At 48.0% G+C, this 20,769-nt stretch overlaps 1 protein-coding gene across 3 annotated transcripts in view; it reads right to left on the bottom strand.

The window, feature by feature from the left end:
• The window catches only part of Slc9a3 (solute carrier family 9 member A3), a 75,379-nt gene that overhangs the window by 26,093 nt on the left and 28,517 nt on the right, over nucleotides 1-20,769 (bottom strand). For 2 of the 3 annotated variants that reach the window (XM_040757746.1, XM_040757747.1), the window contains exon 1: nucleotides 18,807-19,090. The exons of the other annotated variant lie outside the window; for it this stretch is intronic. In XM_040757746.1, the coding sequence (XP_040613680.1) occupies nucleotides 18,807-19,008 (202 nt within the window). In that variant the 5' untranslated portion in view covers nucleotides 19,009-19,090. Of the gene's footprint in view, nucleotides 1-18,806; nucleotides 19,091-20,769 lie in introns of those variants that run through there. 3 annotated transcript variants of the gene reach the window in all.

The following is a 20,769-nucleotide window of genomic DNA, read 5'->3' as shown; positions in this document are numbered from 1 at the left end:
TTTAATGATCACATCTAATGATTGGGTTCTGGAGAGGCTTCTATTTTTCCAACTCCCCCATAAGTAACAGTTTCCAACTCTGAAAGAAATATACAAACAACAGGCTAAAACTGGAGGGACATTCAAGCCTAAGGCTTCCACACCATCCTCAAATCCTCCTAAGCACAGGTCCCACCACAGCTGAGCAACCAGATGAGCCTACCAGAAACCTTTTGACCACTGGTTAGAAAGCCAGGAAACAAAGATCCAAGCAGCAAATAAAAGGAGAGCAGCAAATCTCAGGAAGAAAAGAGCCAGAGACAGGAACTCCATATTCTCTGAGAAATCCTAACCACCAGCCAGTTCCTGTAATTCCCTGTGAATCACACAGGAGTGTGGTGTGTCCCGTGCTGTCAATTAGAGCTAAAAGAGCAGAATGAATGTCAGTTACAATAGTAACAGGCAGCATTTGGAGTTTCAGTCCACACAAAGGTCAGTTGCCTGGTAAGACCATCACCTCAAAGATCTTCAGAGGGATATAGTAGCACACAATCTGCAGGGTATAAGTCACAATGTCTTGGACACAATTAAAAGTTACTAGACATATGAAGAAGTAGCAAAATAAGATCAGTCATAAAACAACTGATGAAGAACACACAGTGATGCAGATGCTGGAAACATCAAATAAGGAGTTTAAAACAGCTTTAAAGACAGCTAAAAATATTTGAAGAAAACTTAATTATTTGAAAAAATGACCAATCTGGAATTGGAGTAGGACATAAATTAGCAGTTTTTCTTTGAAAGAGATGTAGTGATGCCACAAGATTTATGGGGTACACAATTGATTGTCTCTGCAGAATACTGCTGTATTGCCTGGAGACAAAAGAAGATTTGTTCTAATAAAACTGTGTTTAGATAAATAGGTGGCTGGTCCATGGACCACGATTTCTAGACCCCTAAAATATGTTATCAAAAAACATTCAAATGGAAATTCTGGAGTTGAAGAATTCAATATCTGAAATAAAAATATAGTCTGACTTCACAACACAGAAATGTTCAAATTTGAAGGCAGGCAGCAGAAATGGCACAACCTGAGGTAAAAAGAGAAAACACATTTTTTTGTTAATTAGGAAGATGCCATGATCTACAGGGTCCTATCAAAAAAAATCTAATGCATATGTGTAGAGGGGCTGTAGAATGAGGGAAAAAGACAGCAATGAGAGAATTTTGATTAAAAAAAATAGCAGCAGAAAATTGGCCCCAACTTGGTGGGAGGCGTGCTTGTAGAGTTGAGAAATTCTGACAACTTCAAACAGGGTAAATTTTTTAAATTACACTGTATAGGACCATTAAATTCAAATAGTTAAAAACCAAAACTGAGAAAATCACAAATACATCTAACTGCTTCTTCTTGTTTTTACCCCATCGAAGGACCGGGAAGGAACATGGGTCTGTTATAAGTCTACTAACACTGTGACCTCTCTTGTCTGAGGGATCTTCTGTCTTCCGGGGCTGGTGGTTTGGGCCGGGCCCTGGAGCCTGACTCTGTTCAATGCATTGGATGTCCTCAGGGACCCTCCACACTTCACCTTCTCTGCACCAGACTTCTAAAATAACATGCTTTTAAAGCAGATGCCATGAATGGTGTCCTAACTGGGGGCACACACTCAGCAATTCTGCTTTTCCTTTGGTTTATCAACAACTACATGGTGCTGGGTCAAAGCTGCAGACAAGCAGGACAAAGTCCCTCATGCTACTTTCGGGAAAGGTCATTGCTAGCACACGCTGTAATGGCTGGACCTCTGACACGGGCGCCCTCCACACAAGGAGTACGCACATCTCAAGAATACTGCAGAGACACTTTTTCATACTTCCAGAAAACAGTGGGCATTTCAGGAGAACTTGGGTGTGGCTGGGATACTGACAGGCACACAGGTATCCTCTGAGGGCAGAGCCAGCGCTCAGGAGGTACCCTTCCACTGTCTTGGTTTCTCCTCCAACACTTGAGCAAATGGCTCCTGGACACGTGGAATTAGGATGGAGTGGGCTTTGGCCCACTGAGGTACCTAAGGTAGAGAAGAGGTGTTGTGCCTTCCTAATGGCTTCAATATGCCATGCACCCATGAAACATGTACCTGCTCTGTGGCCTCCACAACTGTAGGCGCTGCCCTGATTCCCATCATATTTGGCCCTCCCTAAGCCCATAGTCCTTCAGGAGACCCTGTTATTTACCACGCTGGACTGAGATGGCACTGAGGGAAGTCTGGGTTCTCAGGTGCGAACTATGGACACACCTGGCTTTCAGAGACAGATCCCTTGGGGACCTCAGTCACCTGAACTCCAATCTTTACTGCTGACCAGGTTGCATGTTTTTCGTTTTTTTGTTTGTTTGTTTGTTTGTTTGAACTCTGTAAAAAAGTAATTTAACTGGGTTAAATTATTGTTTAAAAAACAACCTTTTTGTATTTTACATACCAATCCCAGTTCCCCCTCCCTCCCCTCCTCCCGCTCTCCCTTCTTCCCCCACCCTACCCTCCATCCACTACTCAAAGAGGGTGAGGCCTCCCATGGGGAGTCAACAAAGTCTGTCACATCACATTGAGACAGGACTAAGGCCCTCCCCCCTGTATCTAGGCTGAGCAAGGTAACCCTTCATAGGGATGAGCTCCAAAAAGCCAGTTCATGCACTAGGAATAAATCCTGGTCCCACTGTCAGTGGCCCCATAAACTTCCCAAGCCACACAACTGTCATCCACATCCAGAGAGCCTACTTCAGTCCTATGCAAGTTCCCCAGCTGTCAATCCCATGAATGTAGAGACTGAAAGGCAAGAGGAAGATACAGCCAGCTCCTAGCCAACAATGAGACATGGCCAGAGTGACACTTCCCCATGACCCTTAAGCCCAGAGCAGAGCCCTCAGGGAGGTCCCTGGTCTCCTTTTTATATAGACTCCAAACCTGCCCCATCTGTGTCTACTAGGACCTCACATACTATGAGTTACCTGGCTATCAGCTCCCTAAGGGCAGAGCTGACTCACAGGGAGCCTGGTAGGACTCTTGGATAGAGAAGGTAGTTTTAGTTCCTTTTACACAGGTTGATAGTGTGAGGCTGAGTCCAGGGTCTTCAAGTTTGGAAGAACCCACTGCCAGGCTGGAGATTAGGGGTCAGCAGTGGGCAAGGCACATCAAGGCTCAATCAGTACAGGAGGGAAACTGCACACAGCGGCATAGAGACAGGGTAACTGCGCACAGCTATGATGGCTGCAGCTAACACGCATGAGGACTGGAGGAGCAGAGTTCACAGCTAAACCAACACAGGTGGCCTGGCACCACCCAGGACTTCCCTAAATCACGAAAAGTGCCAGAAGCCAGGTAAGCCAGGGCCACCACGTTCTCATGGCTTAGAGCTCGAAGAACAGAGTCTGTCACACCACAGGAAGCCACTGTGAGAGGAACAGGGGCCTGACAGAAAAATGGCCCCAAGGTAAAATCAATGTAAAATTCACTAAAGCAAAGATTCTTTAAGGACAGGAGACGCAGGTGGGTGTTCTAAGAGCTACAAAGAACTTACAAGCGCAATCCCTGTGGGGGAGAAAGTATGACTCTTGCTGACCTTTATGCCTTCGTGTGAAAAATCCCAGCAAAGCGTTTTCTCTGAGAACTTCTTTTGGGCAGACAAACTGTGTGGCAATGTCCCAAGTCTGCTGTTCACTGGGCCTGTGCCCATTCACATGGTCACCGTCACTACCACCTGGGAGCTCACAACTTGTCTCCAAAGCCAGGACTTTATCACCATTCACTTCATGGGGACAACGCAGGAACTCATCAGGACTCCTGAGCTCTTCCGTTCATACAGCACAGATGATAAGTTGGAACTCCAAAGATTTTTTTAAGCCATAAAGAGACCCAAAGGCACAGGCCCTCACTACAGAAAGGGTTTGGAGACACTGGGCAACGGTATGTGAAGATGTTGATGGGTTAATGTCAGGCTTCACGCCGACAGCCTACCCTTCTGCTAGTTGCTCCTCTGAGACGGATGGCTCGGAGTCCAGAGGGGCCTCCAGAGGGCCCCTGCCAACACCTCCCTGGGGCAAGGTGACCCTGCAGGGTACAAACGGCCCCTATCTGTGGAGCCAGAAGGGCACGGTCCCTGCACACCTGAGGGCTCTCTGTTCCCAGGACTTGCCAGTCCACTATCTAATAGGCAGTTTTATCTTTGGACTTGATTTCCTGGTGTACGATGACAATCTCATCTGTTTCTGGATGTTGTGAAGATGAAAACTGGACCCCCAGAGAGCAGATGAATTACTTTATTTTTGAACCCAAAGGGGGGAAGGGCAGAAGGCTTATTTATTATCTTTATTTCCAAGGTCTTTACATAAGCCTAAAAGAAGTAGGGAGCCCTCCACAGATACCACACTGACATACCCCTGTTCCTGGTTCCAACGAGGTTTTGTGCCCCCAGAACATGGCCCAGCCCAAGGACTGACCCTGAGAATCTCAGGAAAGAGATGCATGCTCAAACTGGCTAGAGTAGGGAAATGCTGGACACTAGCACGCTGAGGAAAGGAGGTACCTGCAGGGACGGGTGTGGTGGTGCATGCCTGTAATCCCAGCATTTTGTGGGGAGGCAGGCAGAGGGTCATCAACGGGAGAAAGAGAGGAGAAAGAGAAATGGGAAAGGATGGGGAGGGAGGCCTCTTAAATGCTAATGCAAGAGCAGTAATTTTAACAATCAGTAGAAGACCTGAAAGATGAGCTTAAGAAATCCTACCAGAAAATTAGAAGAGAATATGTATGCTGAAGAGACACGCTTCTAAACTAAATGGCAGAAAATACATGACTCCATAAGGCAAGTAGACCTGACCCCAAAAGATAGACTGTCATAAACAGAGTGGACACTACATCCTGGAGAGGGATCCCTGTACAGAGCATGCTGAGGAAGGCTTCCAACCATGAAAGAAGCCAAGGAGTGTCCTAAACTCCACTCAGGAAAGCACTTACATCCTACATGTCTTTGTTCCCAGAGTGGTCAGGCTATAACACCTCAATGACCATCACGTTGCTTCCTAGCCGTGGCTCTGTGGCTCTGACAAAAAAAAAAGGCTAAGGGAAAGCTGTAGAAGAAAATACATTAAGGAGAGGGACCTCAGTACAAAAGCATAAGATGCACAGATGTCCCAAGTCAACAGGGACAGTGTCGGGAGACCAAGCAAGGCTGGGCAAGGAGCCTCTGAATCTCTCAAGACGAAAACAAGAAAGCCTCAGAGAGCTCCAGCAGAGCACAACAGCCCACGGCCGCAGCACAAATCCCCTGACCAGCACGCAGAAAATGATGCCAGTGGAGATGGGTCAGCCGGTAGAAGCACCTGCCACCAAGCCAAGTGATGTGAGTTTGATACTTGGGGCCCACAGGGTAGGAGGCAAGAACTGGTCCCTCAAAGGTGTCTCTGGCCATTACACACATGCTATGGCATGAGCACGTGCACTTGTACACACAGGTGTGTACACACAAATGTAATGGCATCAATAACAGAAAGGAGGGCCTAATAACTTGAGGCAAAACAGAAAGCCACAGGAGCAATGGAGAAAAAGGTTGCCGTGGAGAATTTTGCAGTTACACTAACTATACTCCGGGAGTGTAACAGAAGACAGAATATCCAAGAACACAGACTGAGATGAACAGCAGGAGAGTATTCCAAGATCAGCCTGGACAGGAGGACAGCTGGACATGATGCTCTGTCCTCTGAGCTTACTTGGTTGTCTTGGGAAGGAGGGACAAGGAAGGGGTGGCAGAGGTTGCCACTTCCCAAAGAAACCCTAGAAGTGCTTGAGTCTCAGAGCTGACAGCAGACGGGGGGGGGGGATGATGATGATACGGCTGCGGTACTAGCAGCTCTCTGCTACCTGATGAGAACTTGCGGGATGCAGTTGTGTGTTTACTCAGTGACTCTGGGCCCTCGCAATAAAGACCCGGGCGGGCAGCCATGGGTTGATCGGCAGTTTGATGGGACCCAGGAAGACACAAAGCGAGAGAAGCAAATGTGAGAGGCGAGTACAGAAAGCCCAGCGGTGGTGAAAGTGGTGGCCATAGAGAGAGGGGTTTCATCTGCCGAGAATGCTGCTTCCGGGATTCCCTGTGGCTCCCACTGCCCTGCGTCTGTGACCCTATCACCGGTTTCCCCAGATCTTGTGTATTTCTTGGCCAGATCACTTTCCCCTATCTCTGTAAGCACCATCTTCTTATCACATGGGCTCACATCAAAATTCCTGCCCAGGAGGGAAGATCATTCATCAACTTAATCACATGTGCTATTTTGGCCACAATACACTTAATTATCAAACACACAGCAAAGCCACAGGCCACAGCCAAGTCCCTTTGGGCCTTGTTTGCTGATATCAGGAGCGTCTGCCACAGGTGATATGATTGTCAAAAAAATCAACAAAAGATGTCTGGAACTAATGAGTGACTGCAGCAAGGTAACAGAATGCACCACCCATACACAGAGTTCACTATTAGAATATGACAAAATTTGAATTTGTAACATTCTGCTACATACCTTAGCACAAAATCAAGGCATAAATCACCCTCCCCTGAAATGGCAAGATATGCTTTATAAAAGCCATACACTTTGATGAATTAAGTCAGTTAACAATAAGTAAGGACGTTCCATGTTTGTGGACTAGAAGTCTGGATTTTGTCAAAATGTTTGTCAACTTCACTGCAGCAAGTTATTGCGGATGCAGGCATCCGGTCTACAGTTCATTTAGCAAGGCAGAAGCCCAGGACCGGATACTCAACGCTGAAGGAAAACAAGTAAAACTGATGGCCTGACTGCCAGACCTGTTGCAGTTAGACTTTTGGAACTGCCCGGGAGAGCAGACAGATCACTGCCAAAGACCAAGAGCAGAGAGAGATCTGCAAATACCACTTAGGCAGAGAAGCATGGAGATCCAGCAGAGCCAGATTGTTTCCCAACAAATAGTACTGAAATAACTGGACATGAAGATGTGAAAATATGAAACTACACACAGGTTCCACAGCCTTCCTTTAAAAAAAAATCCCACAAAACGACTAACTCAAAATGGTCTGAAGACAGGAAAGCAAAACACAAAGTTTTGCAATTTCTAGACAGGAAATAACATGGGGAACTATCTCATGTTTGTGATGACTCTTTCAATAAAAGAAAAAATGGATAAGTTGGACTTCACTAAAATTTAAAACTTTGGAAAGCTAGGGATGTCAGTCCTTGAAAAAGCATTTGTTGACAAGCATGACACATTGAGTTCAGTCCCATAGCACCCACTCCAACTAAATTAATTAAAAACTTGGGAGAGAATCTGTGGCTATTCATCTGACAAAAATTAATATCTATAATATGTAAAAATACCAAAAATACCAAATACTTCTTAAAAGAAGTACAAGTGACCAATAAATATTAACACATAAAAATGTTCAATCCTTACCTAGCCCATAAATGTAATTAAAAGATTCCATCTTTCTCCTTTCAGAATGGTAATCAAGAAAACATGCAGCAAACATTTCAGAGGAGGTCATGGAAAAGAAGCCCTAATACGCTACTAGTGGGAATGAAAATTTGCCAGTCACGAAAATGTGGCATATAAATAAATGAAGCTCCTTCAACCATTAAAAAAAAAGATTAAATCATTTGAAGGAAAACAGATAGAAATGGAGATCATCATAAACAAGATGCAGAAATTAAAATAGGGCATGCTTTCTCTAACATGTGGTGGAATGTCAACTTAATGGGATTTAGAGTCTCCCTGGAGGCATACCTCTGGGTGTGTCTGTGGGGGTCTTTCTGGAGAAGTTAGTCAAGGTGGAAAGACTGGCCCCAGCTGTGGGCAGCCCCGTTCCGAGGGCTGGAGAAAGGTGGGTGAGCACCAGTGTCCATCTCTTTCTGCTTCCAGGCTAGGGATGCAATGTGACCAGCTGCCTTACACTGCCATTGCTACGCATTCCTCACCATGACAGGAGGCACCTTCAAACTGTCAACCAATAAACCCCTTCTTTAAGTTGTTCTTGTTTTGTTTCGAAGCATTTTATCACAGCAATGTGAAAAATAACTAATACATCATACATACATACATACATACATACATACATATATACATACATACATACATATTCTAGAATTTTCTTATGACCTGGAAGTGAGGTCAGTAAGAAGGAGAAGATAATCAGAAGACTTCTCACCAGCAGTTGGGACTGGAAGGGGTTACAAGAGAGGGCAATTGGGGGTAGGTTAGCCAAGCACGTAATAAATATGTGTGAAACTGTCATGATAAAGGTCATTATTTTGTACTGTAAGTATATGCTCACTTTAGAAGGGAAGATAAATAAAACAGTTATCCATAAATTTGAAAATTAAGAGGGTTTGCTTGAAAGAGACTGGTTCTTACTACCCCGTAGCTCAGGCTGGCCTCAAACTCATCATCTTCTTGCTTCAGGCTCCCAAGTGCTAGGATTACAGTCATGTGCCACTGTTTCCAGCTAAAATTGAACACTTTTGTCCTGAAGAAAACACTACTAAGAGAATTAAAAGGTAACAGAGACTGGGAGAAAATGTCTATAAATCTTTAAAATCAATAAAAGTGAGTCAAACGTCAATCCAGAAACGTTATCAGAGATGCACAAATGTCAAATAAAGCAATGAAAAGAGATTCCTCCTGGAATAGCCAGGAGAAAGGGTGTAAGAACGAGAGGAAAGAGAGAAGTGGTGCTGTGAAATGCTAACTTCCAGATATGACATGGCTATTGCCCTCAGGAACTTACAGCAGTTGCGATCACCTGCAGAGGAGAAACCTGTCTGCATTCCAGCTGCACAGGACAGGAGCTCATGAGGATCTGCCTACGAACTAAGGGCCACCTGGCAACTAATGGCTACTAGGGGAAGGGGAGCCATGTTTCTTCAAGGGTATGGACACTAGGTAGACTGGCCATGCTCTGTGGATGCATCTACACCCTTGTGATTGTAGGCAGCACTATCTGGACTTGGTGAGTTATAAAAAAATAAGGAAAGGAAATAAATGTGGGAAGGGAAGTATTAGAGGGGTCAAGGAAAATGGGAGGGAAGATTGGGGTTGAATACAGTCAAGATACACGGTAGACATGTGTGAGATTGTCAAAGAATTTTTAAAAATCTGTAAAAAAAAAAGGGGGGGATCATGCTTTGTGTAAACAAAGGCCGTAAGTTATGCCACTCCAGTCATTTATTGTGATCCCACCATACTAATAGATTTCCAGATTTTGATAAGATTAGAGCAAATGAAAATCTAGCTTTTCACTGGCAAGTAATGTGGAAAAGGGTTGGTCCCCCGGGAGGTTTCCCCTACAATCAAATAGGAATAGCAAAAACTACACAGAGTACAACCCACCGGACTGCAAAGGCTGTGAGATCCCACGTGTGAGATCCCACGGGAACTGGTAGGTTGGGACTCATGCAATAGGGTCCTCCTCAGACTTCTGTGTAGATTGGGTGCCCTGGTGTGTGTGGGCACGTGTGTACAGGGAATGATCTGCATGGTATGGGCAGAGAGGGAAGCAGTATCCCAAGAAACCAGGGGCTAATAGCACTAATAAACCAGGGTTGCCTTCCACATCTGTACCATTCCCCAGTCCCTATCACGTTGCTGTCTTCAGACCTTCAGAAAAGGGAATCCTGTCTGGGGTTGAAGAGGCCTTGGCACAGGAGCACGTCTGAATGTGGAAACCACATGGACCACCCACAACTGGATGCCCTTTGCTGTAACAGGGCCCAGGCTCCCCTGGGAACACAGCAGCCTCTCTGAGGATACAGAGCGTGGCACGATCAGAGAGATTAGGTGAGCAATGAGGCCCAGGGTCAGCTGCCATATGCACAGGGCAGGCATGCTGTGTGATCCCACAGCTAGCCCAGTGAGGCCTGACCACAGAGTCTCCCACCCGCCACCCAGACACCACTGATGCCATGATTGTCGCTGGGACTGCAGTATGCCCTCCAGAACGCACATATTTTCCTCCACTGCAAGTCATCTCTTTCCATGACTCTTTCTTACCTTCCAATCCACAGCATGTACCTTACATTCTATCAGATGTCACTCCCACAGCAGCCACGAATGCATCTCCACAGTGTTCATGTGTGTGCATTCTAAGAGAGCTGGGCACAAGAGCCGCCCAAGCAACTCTAGTGGGTGAGACAATGACCACAGGTTTCTTGAATAGACAGTCCCTTTACCTTCCTTACGATGATGATGATACCAGCTTGCACCCATCCTTGATCCAAGAACAATGTGAATTCATTTTTTAAAAATTTTTGTACAATGTATTTTGATCATATTCTTTCCCCTTCCCCAGCTCTCCTAAAATACTCCCTACTACTCAACTTCATGTTCTTTCTCTCAAAAAATCAACCAAACAACAACAACAACAAAAATATGGTGTCCGTTTGCATTAGTCAATTATTCCTGACCATGAGGCCTGCCCTGGAGTGGAGTTGATATAACCAGGATCACCACTGAAGAAAACTAATTTTCTCTCTCCCATCAGCTATCAATTGCAAATAGCTTCTTGGTTAGTTGGGTCTTAGTGCTCACTTCCCATTCTCCATGCTGAGATTTTATCTGGCTTGAACTTGTGCATTCTGTCAGTCTCAATAACTTCATATGTGCGTCAGCCCTGTTGGGTCTGGAAAAGGCTTGGAGTCACCCACCACCTCTGCATAAATCCTTGAACCTTGAGGGGAAGGGTGTGATAAAGGCATCCCATTTAGGGCTGAATGCTCCAAAGGGAGATTGTGAATTCTTAAACATCTAACAACTGGAGTCCACGAAATGACTTCATGGGTAAAAACACTCGGCACATAAGCCTGATGACTTGAGTTTGAACCCTGGGACACACAATGGAAGGGAGCTGACGCCTGAAAGTTGGGCTCCCATCTCCACACACGCACTATGGCATGTGCTTGCACTGAACACACAAAAGCATATGAACACACACACACACACACACACACAATTTAAACTAAAAAAAATTAACCTTCCCATAGCTGGGATCAGGATCCCACCCTGTGGGTTTGGGTTATAAACAGCCAAACACAGCTTTGTGGTTCTCACAGGCTGCCCTGCTGGCAAAGGCCTGTTTGTTCTCAGACCCTTCTTCCGGTGGAACTAGTCTATCCTCACAGTGAGCACCCAAGACAGTGACTGGCTCCAGCACCCAGGAACAGCACGCTGTGTGGGAGGCACTATGCCCTCAGGAACAGACTGACCTCAAAGTTCATCTGTGCTTTGTGAATAGCTACATCCACCTTCAAATCTCAAAAAAACAGAATTAAAAATCAAAAGTTGGGCTGACAAGATGGCTTAGTAAATAAGCCTGCTACCAAGCCTGAGAACCTGTATTCTATTCTGGAAGGAAAGAAACAATTCCTAAAAGTTGTTCTCTGACCTACACACACACACACACACACACACACACACACACACACACACACAGAGTTTATAAAAAATGAAATACTTTTAATACATTTATTTGTTCATGCCCCAGTACACACATACACACAGAGTTAATAAAAATGAAATAATTTTAATACATTTGTTTGTTCATGTTCTTCTACCATGTGGTACCTAGGAATGGAACTTGGGTGATCAGTCTTTTCAAAAATCGGGCTAATGAGTAGGTAAAGGTGCTTACTGCCAAGACTAATGGCCTAAATTCAATCCCCAGGACCCACATAGTGGAAGGAAACAACTGTTCTCTGACCTCCACAAGCATTCCTTAGCACACGTAAGTGCAGTGTCCAGCTTGGGCATGAGTTTCTACATACTGTGTGATAACTTGGCATGTTTGCTTATTGTCTGCCATTGTGTTCTGCACCACTCTTAGACACCAGGTCCCTTGCCAGTCCCTCATCTGCTGAGCCCATTCTTACCACTGCTCCATAGAGAGATGCAGATGCTGGATCATGTGCTATGGAGAACTTAAGGCACTGGCGAGACAGGAACTTGTCCCTGTATGGACAGCTTAGCCAGGCTGCCATGAGTGCTTTTCAGATGCTGTGACACATGCAGGTCGAACCTGAAATGTCCAAGTCCAGATAGGGGAGGCACCTCACTGACATCTGTTTCCAGAGGCCCTGAGTGCACAGTGACTCCTTGGAGAATACACCATCCACCTTCATTTGTCCCTCCCTGAAGTCCTGAATCTCTACTCCCGGAAGCCATGTTCCTCTTAGGATTTCTCATGCTACAGGTTGGAGTCACCTCCATGGACTGACCTGGATGGGGAACCTCCAGTCTCCTAGATAAGATGGGTCCCAGAGATGGCACTATCTGGACAAAGTATGCTTACACACTCCTTCAACAGGTGTGGGGGCAAGAACATGTAAAGTATGAATGTGCACATACGAAATCACCCACACACACTTTATATACACACAGGTGGCTGTGTGTGCACCCACATGCTCAGCATAATCATTATGTTTGCACACACACACGCACACTTCCCTAAGAGGTCTATGGACTCCTGGATCCACATCCCACTGGCTAGCTTATACCCTCCCTCCCCGCTTCCTCCAGTCTTCCTCGGGTGACTGAGATAAGTCACACTGCTTCCACTCTGCAGCTGGGGCTCCCCAAGCTTCAGGGCCCTCACTCTCAAAGGGACAACTGTGTTCACTTCCCTGAATCACTGTCTCTTGGGCAGCTACCCCAAAGTTAGAGGCTCAGGAGGCCTAGAGAGGATTAGAAGAAAGGCCTGGCTGATGCTAACATCTATGGGCTCAGGCTGACAGACACAAAGCAACCCCAGAACAGCAGGAGAGCTACCATGGATCCCCCGAACAAGCCTGGGCCAAATCTAAGAACAAAACCTTCAACAACTAGTGATTTTTCCACTCCTCTTTTTCTTCAAAGGGTCCCAAAAAACAGGCTTTTTAATGTTCCCATTTTGCCTTGCAAGAAACTCTTTCCCAGCAGAGAATACAAAACTAACTGGACTTTGGCACATCAGCTCAGCAGGTGGTAAATCCTGCAGGTTTCCCAACTTGCCCAGGAGGGGAGAGAGGACCAAGCCCTTCCACCTCAAGGAGACTTCCCTCTTCCGGGAGAGCCTGAAAATCTGACCTGGAAATGATGCTGGTTTTGCCCTCATCTAGAGATAACTCCCAGAGTTGGATTGCTAGTCCCACAAAGAGCCTTCATGAAGTATGTCTAGGGAAGTGAGTGTGGCAGGCATCCCTAACCATCTCCTTTCCGGGGGGATGGGTGTTCTTCAGGGGGCCACAGGCAAAGACCACACACTTTACTCAACAACAAGCCTCCTCCATCTGTCCCTGACCACACCTCCTCCAATCACCAATGCAGTCCCAATGATCCTGGTCCTGGTATTCTCAGAGTTTACCCCTATCTGACCCCACTTATTGGATCTCTAGGGCTTGAGCTGGTGCCGCCCCTTTACTCTGAAGCTCTCCTTACAGTGTCCAAGATGGCTACTCCCTCTGCATTTCTAGCAGCTCTCCAGCCCCTTAGTCTGAACTCTGTCCCCTGTGGCCAGCAGTCCGAGACTCTCCTTCAGATAGGAGATCCTTCTTAGAGAAATGACACTCAGTGATAGACGTGGACAAAAGAAGCGACCATCTAGAAACAAAAGCCAATGTACACAAGCCCGAAAGACCTCACCTGTCCAGATGCTAGAGTGACACTCAGATGAGACACCCGCACTACTCTAAGCTTATGGGAGCACCCCTTGCCTGACACTCCTGAAAAGGTGTTGTCACCAGGGACGCCACGCACAGGAAATTGGGTGGAAGTTAGGGGAAAATATTGGCCAAGGACTTAGGGATGCCTTCCTTGGACTCAGGACCAAAGGGTTGCTGGGAGCTTAAGGTAGGAAGCCAGCTTCATCAGCCTGTCATTTGCTCAACTATACATGTGTATATCCATGTTTGCAACCGGCTGCTCATGCCCAACCTCGTATGTATTTCCCCCCAGACCCACAGAGGCCTTGCTAGGTGCAGACAGGTAAGCCTCCAGAGACTCAGTAAGAAAATAATTGCATATTGCTTGAGTCAAAAGAGCTTGGAGTTAGGGAAGGTATCCTCAAGAGCTGAGGTAACCTAGGATTTCTAAGCTGGGAAGAGGTGGGGCAGGAGTAAGTCGGGCATGGACGGATAAGGCTAGGGATGAGGAAGGTAGAATCTGGGCTCGGCTGGAGCTGAAGAAAGGCTTAGCTGGAACCCAGCTGGCACCCAGCTCAGAGCCATGGGACACTCACTGGCAGCCCCACCCTTGTTACCCCTGTCCCTCAATGATGGCAGTCCACTGTACTGGCAACTGACTCCAAGTTCATGACTCGTCAAGGCAGGGCCAGGCTAGGGAGAGCTGGGGAACATTCTAAACTCACCAGTACTTGCCCATCCGTATCCCTGGCTAGAGGCCTGAGAAGAGTAAGGCCTAGAGAGGAGCAGAAAAAGAAGGGAGAGGAGAGGAGAGGGAGAGAGGTTAGGGACAGCAGGGTAGGTAGGGTGCAGGTCAGTCTGGCAGCTGGGCCTCCTTAGCTCCTCATGGTAGAGAGGTACCCAGGAAAGTGGACCGGAACTCCCAGCTGCCCACATTGATCAGCGAAGCCACCCACCTCAACTTTGGGAGGGGATGAGGGGCGTTGTTCAGCCTCAGCACTGAGATGTGGCACCATTAAAAATGTCCTGAGCCCTAGCAGCCACGGCACAGTGATCCCAGGAGCCTCTATATCCTACAAAACAAAAGGTAAAAAGCCTTTCTCCAAGGAAAGCTCCAAACCCTGGAGCTGGGTAGAGAAAGGACAGCTGAGCTGATCCTTATGTTGGCAGACTCATTCCAGACACACTGAGGAGCCCATGGGAGACTCAGGGCAGACACAACCATGGGAATCCTAACTTTAAAGCACCCCAAACCCAGGCCCTATTCCCAAAGAAACCTAAAGGGAAGTTCCAACACATGACAGTCTGTAGGGTAGAGCAGAATCCCATACCTATGACATGACCTGAAACCCCCTGAATGTTATGTTACCAGGGCCCAGAGGTGCATTGTAGCAGCCTGGCTTGTTCCAGTGAGCAGTATGTCAAGGGCCATCAGGGTGCTTTTGCCCACAGTGAGGTTTTCCAGGACAAGAGTCCTAGAAAGCAGGAGGATCCGCATGGCATAGTTGCCTGTACACACAAGCAGGACTAGGCAGGGCTCATCCCTGCAGCTACAGCACTTTCTACCCTTTTCTCTCTTCCCTCAGGATGCTTCAGCTTCAAATGCTGCATGGTGTTACAGTTCAAGCAACTGTCCAGGGGAAGCCCCCAAAATAAGACCTTATTCCTTCAGTGACTCCCAGCAGAATCTAGAGAAGGCCCTCAGCCACATGAGTTCTGCTCTGTGGCCTGCGCCTAGCTGCCTCACTGATAAAGCCCTTGTTGTACCATTCTGTCCTGATCTGGGAGGCTTCAGATCCCCTACTAATGGGACTCAGCTGGGGCTGGTCACATTGCTGCCTGGACCCCCTTCTCTGAACACCTCTGGAGGCCATGAGGGACGTCATTTTTTGTCCCCTACAATGACCTCCTCCCATACTCTCTCCAGTCTTCTTCATCAACCCCTAGCTCCCCCTCTGGCTTTAGGCAGAAGGTGGCAGTCTCCCAGCACAGTGGCCTTTGTCCCAGTAACTCTGGGTAACTTCCTCACCTCCCTGAGGCTCTGACTGCTCTCCCCACAGCCTCTTTGGTCTTACATTCTGTCTTGCAACCAAAGCAGTGGTCCAAGAGGCCAGTCGTGACTGAGGCCCACCCTCTAACAACTTCAGCAAAGACCAAAGTCCTCTAAGGCCTGTAGGTAAGTTGGTTCAGTCTTCCCCTAGCATTGCTGTTGGAAGAGTCCCAGCTTCTTTTCAGTTTCTCTTAAGTCTTCCCACAGGCTCCCACTAGCCTCTCCTTCTAGTCTCCCTTCAACCTCTCCATCAACTCTCCTGGCAACCCTTCAGACTCCTGCCCCAGCTTTTCCCTACCCCCTTTTAGTCCTTAGCCACCCCACTTCTCTCTTTTCCCTCTTCCTGCAGGACAACTTCCTACTGTGTGCTCCTGAAGCTGTCTGGGTCCACCATGGTGGAGTCTGGCAGCTAGAGCTGCCTGTGTCCTGACTTGGACCCTTGTAGCGTAGCACCTAGCCAGCCTTGAGTCCCAGCACTGTGGCCGTAGGTTCGTGGACTCCCAAATGGGAGTGTGTGGACCGAGAAGGGGACACCTCACCCACTCTGGGTAGACTCCAGCCTTCCACCACAAGCAGAACTTTTCCGGTCTACCACTCCCGTGCTGTACACAAGCACCTTGGCTTTGCCATCCCTGCCCTTTGCCTCCCTCAGACCCCAACTGCAATAATCACCTGTGTTCTAGGGTCCATGTCTTACTCCCCAGCTAGGTCAAAACAAGCTGGAAGAATTATGGCCTCCTAACCACAAGGTTGGGCTGCAAGTTAGAAACAATCAGAAGAAAACATGAGTCCCATCAACATATGACCATCCCATCCTCTCCTGGACAGCAGTTCCTGTACAACGTGAGGACAAAGTAGTGTCAAGAGTCCTAAACATTTGTTTTTAAAGTGCATGGGATTTAACCAGTGAGAGCCATGTCCTTGTCTGGGATCTGTGGAAGAGTTAGCTGTATTACCCAGATTCACACATATATCAGCTATGGGCCTATGTTGGACAGAGCTATGTGTGAGGGGTTTTTGGTGGGGCATCTGAGGCTGATTGTACAAAGAGTCTGTGAGGCTTCTGAACAACAGGTCAAAGTCAGCAGGGATCTGAATAAATCCAGAGTTCACAGCTGAGGAGAGAGGTAGAAGGCAAGAGCTAGCCTGGTTAGGGTTAGGGTTGGGATTGGGATTGGGGTTGGGGTTGGGGGTTGGGGTTGGGGTTGGGGTTGGGGTTAGGGTTGGTTCTTCAGGGCAGACAGGGCAGAGCTGAACTTCCAGATTGTTTCTCTCAGCTTCTCTCTCCCTTCTTGCTCCTGCAATGGACCTTCAGTGTGGACAACAGGTGCCTGGTAGGGTGTGATTAGAGCAACTCTACCCCGAGAGCTAGCACTGGTGAAGATTTGATGCAACTGCCTATTGTTGGGATGAACGGGATACAACTTGGGGGTGGAGGCTTTGGTCCTTAGAGGAGGAGATCTTGTGGACTGATGGAGTCTGAAAGGGAGGGAAATGTCTGCTGCCCAGAATGCAGCTATATTTGAGGAACCTCCTTGGTAAAAGACCCCAGGTTCTTGGTTGAATATGCTGGTGACTTGCAGTACAATGAAGGGAGTAAGCCAGCAGGGGCCAACACCTGTAGGTTTAAGCAGGGAAGGGCATTGGAGGACAAAGCAGGATCTTGTGTAGGTACTTGGAAGGATCAGTAAGAGCCACACTCAGTCACCAGGAGGCCTTGGGGACTTGGGAAGGGTCAGCTCCGTAAGTTCTAGAAGTCAGGAGTGAGGTAAAATTGAATGACATTCAGGAGCACCTGGGCCCACTAGACTATTGAAGCTAGAGATGTCCTTCTGTAGAGCACCTGTCCACTGGTGATCCTCGTGACTGGCGGCCAGCTCTTCTGGGGACAAGTTCAAGTCCCCTAGAGACATGCATAGCTACAGCCCTTCGGGATCAGGCTGCTCCTTAGACAGTGTGCTGGCCCAGGACAAGGCATGGCAGACAAACCTGGATGCTGCTGAACTGATACACCAGGTTCCAAATCTCCACTCCAGGGTAGAGAGTAGCTCCTAGATAACACCTAAGGCACACGCACTCAACATACCGGGATGCTGCAGCCCATGGAGCAGCAGGTGTGCGTGATGAAAGGGTTTCCTGGGAACACCCCCCTCCCCCGCCCTTCCCTAATGGTCTGCATGAAGAAGTCAGTACTGCCTGGTCGCAGAGACAGACAGCACAGAGCTTACTGAAAAACGCAATCAGACAGTAAATGCAAGGAGAACCAAGTGCCACGGCTAAACAAACGGGAGGGAGAGGCAGCAAGAAGTACTGACAGGAGACCCGAAGAAGCAGCCACCATCACTAACTAGGCGCTGAGCTCTCTAAATGTTCTCTGCGTAGCCCGCCCCTCCCTGGTCCTGCTAAAGAGGCATGCTTCCTCCCAGGCCACAGGAGGGTCTCTCCTGCCTCTTCTGTGCCGGAACCCCAAAGGAAACTGGCAGGCTAGGGATGTCTGCGTCTGCTCTTAACCTCCTCATACAGGGGTCTAGTGAAATCCACAAGGACCACATCCTCACCACCTCCAGAATGATAATGAAGTTTTGACCTCTTTAAATTTTTAAGAGGTCTGACCTTCCTCTCACTTTCCCAGGAACTCCTTTAATCCACTTTCCAGATTCACTGAACCAGCTGAGAGAGAAGAACCATCCTCCTCTCCAGACAAACATGAGTTTCCCTGAATTTGATAAAGTCATTCATTCATTCATTCGTTCATTCATTCATTTTTTTTTTTTTTACTTCTCTGGAATGAGACTTCACACCGGTGCCTCTTACAAGTTCTCTCCGTGCAAAACCAAACCCCAAGGTATCCAGCAGGGCAGCATCTAGAGAAGGATCTGGGCAGGACAGTCGCTATGAGCCTGCGAGTGTTGGGGTAATGATGCCTACTGGTTAGCTAACTGGTGTGTTTCTCCAATCAACACTGGCACCAACTCTCCCTGGATGTCCCTCTTCCTCAGAAAAGGATACATTCCGTTCAAAGCAGGTGGTACAGACTCTAAGGGCATGACTAAGACTCGGTCATGGGCTACCATGACCCATAAAACCCAGGCCACTTACCGATTTTGGCCAAGCTGGCCACGAGGATCCAAAGCGTGATGATGTATGGATCCTGGACATGGTGCCACTTGAAGGTGACCACCTGGAAGCTCCCATCTGGGCTCGGTTCCTCCTCAGCGGCCCTCGCCCCTTGCAGGCTGGTCAGTGCCAGCGCCAGCGCCAGCAGCGGCTTCCAGCCTGGTCCCAGAGCCCAGTGCCACATTGCGGCTGCTCGGCTCTGGGAGCCAACAGGCACACTCTGGTGAGTCCCTGCGTTCTCTGTCACAGCGCTCTGCGCTATCCGGGAGCTGACAACAGTCTGGTCCCCCGCCAGCCCGGGTGGCCTTTAATCCCGCGGCCCCCTCCCGCTCCAGGGCGGGGCTTTCCCGCCCCCGCTGCGCACACGTGAACGCAAACAGTTCAGCGTTAGAGGCACTCCCGCCAGCCCTGCTCACACCCACCTAGTCGGTTGGGCCCTTGCCGGAAAGTCTGGGCTCTCCGGGTGCTGGGGACTCCTGAGCTAGCAGCCTGTGGATTTCCAGGTCCTCGAGGTCGCTCGCCCCTAGGTCGAGCGGCACCCAGCCCACTGACAACTGCTTCCCTCCAGGGCGCAGAGCGCAGCGCGAGCCCAGACAGGTCACTGCCAACTCTGCCTGATAAATGGGACCTGCTTCTCCTATGTTGGCCCCCTCAGCAACCGGATGGTTTCGCTAGTTTCGCGATTCGTTGCACCCTGTGATATACACACAGGAGGCCCCTCTTCATTGAGAACCTGGAGCCCGTCGGTATCACACCATGTCATCTAAGCAAACTTGAAGGAGTATAGAAAGACAAAGAAAATGAAGGGGACACAGGACAGGAAAAGGACTTCTCATTCCAGAGTATCCTCAAGCCTCTGGCCAAGTGAAAGTCAAGAATTCCATCACAATTTAAAGTTGCTGTGAACTTTGCATACACAGAGACAATATTCCTTTTATATAGTGATATTAAACAAGAATGTTAAAATGGCATCGAGCCATGTTGTTTGATGTCTAAGCATATATGGCTTTAATCCCTCTCCCACATACAAGTGTGCAGCTTTCTGAGAATCTCACAAATAAGACTACAGACTTTGTTTACGGGAGAGGGGGGGAAGAAAAAGAAAAAAAATTATCAGCTTTTGGGAAGTGGAGGAAGGAGTTCAAAGCAAGCCTTGGCTGTGTAGCAAATTTAAGGCTGGTTTGGGATGCACGAGACCCTGACTCAAACACACACACACACACACACACACCCCACACACACACACACAAAGCCATGTCTTAACTCCGCAGCACAATCTTTGTGATGCACAGTTTTACCTTATCAGCTATAACCCTACTTAGTGCACCTTAGAACCCACCCTACAATCTCATTTAGGAAAAAACTTCTTAGCAATCCTTTAAGATATAACTTCAGAAGTCACCACCAAAACTGTATACATGGCTACTGTAAAATCCCATACCCGCATACCTACACTGTCCTTTATACATATACTGTCCTTTTACGGATTCCTCTTTCTGTTAACTCCTATGCCTAGGTCTGTTACGATCTTTTAATAAACCCCAGCTTTGCTTCACACTGGCTTTCTCTAAAATTCTTTCTTTGTCACAATCAAGAAGCCCAACTTCACCTGAGTAGAGTTCTCAGGCTACAGATGCCTCCAGCCCTGCCGCCAGCCGACTTACACTCTATAACATGACCCAGTGCTTGTCAGCACCTAAATCCTGTGCATCATGGCTTGAGACTCTGCTTCTCCATGACAGCACTCCTTACCCGTGACCTGTAGCCACAGAATACACCCCCTTTGTCCCCCTATGTCCTTTCTGCCCATGGGTGTTGGAATCCCTCCTTGGTCAGGGTTGCAATCTAAGTATTCACTTGTGTATCTTAGTTCCCCATGAGAGCTGACTTCCCAAGCCCCCTTTTCCCCTTCCAAGCCTACGATTCAACCACAGGCCCTGGCACC

The sequence above is a fragment of the Mesocricetus auratus genome, unplaced genomic scaffold (assembly GCF_017639785.1).
Source record: "Mesocricetus auratus isolate SY011 unplaced genomic scaffold, BCM_Maur_2.0 Super-Scaffold_100015, whole genome shotgun sequence".
NCBI classification, from domain to species: domain Eukaryota; kingdom Metazoa; phylum Chordata; class Mammalia; order Rodentia; family Cricetidae; genus Mesocricetus; species Mesocricetus auratus.
The sequence above is the reverse complement of the archived record's forward strand: the minus strand, read 5'-3'. Positions and strand labels throughout refer to the sequence as shown.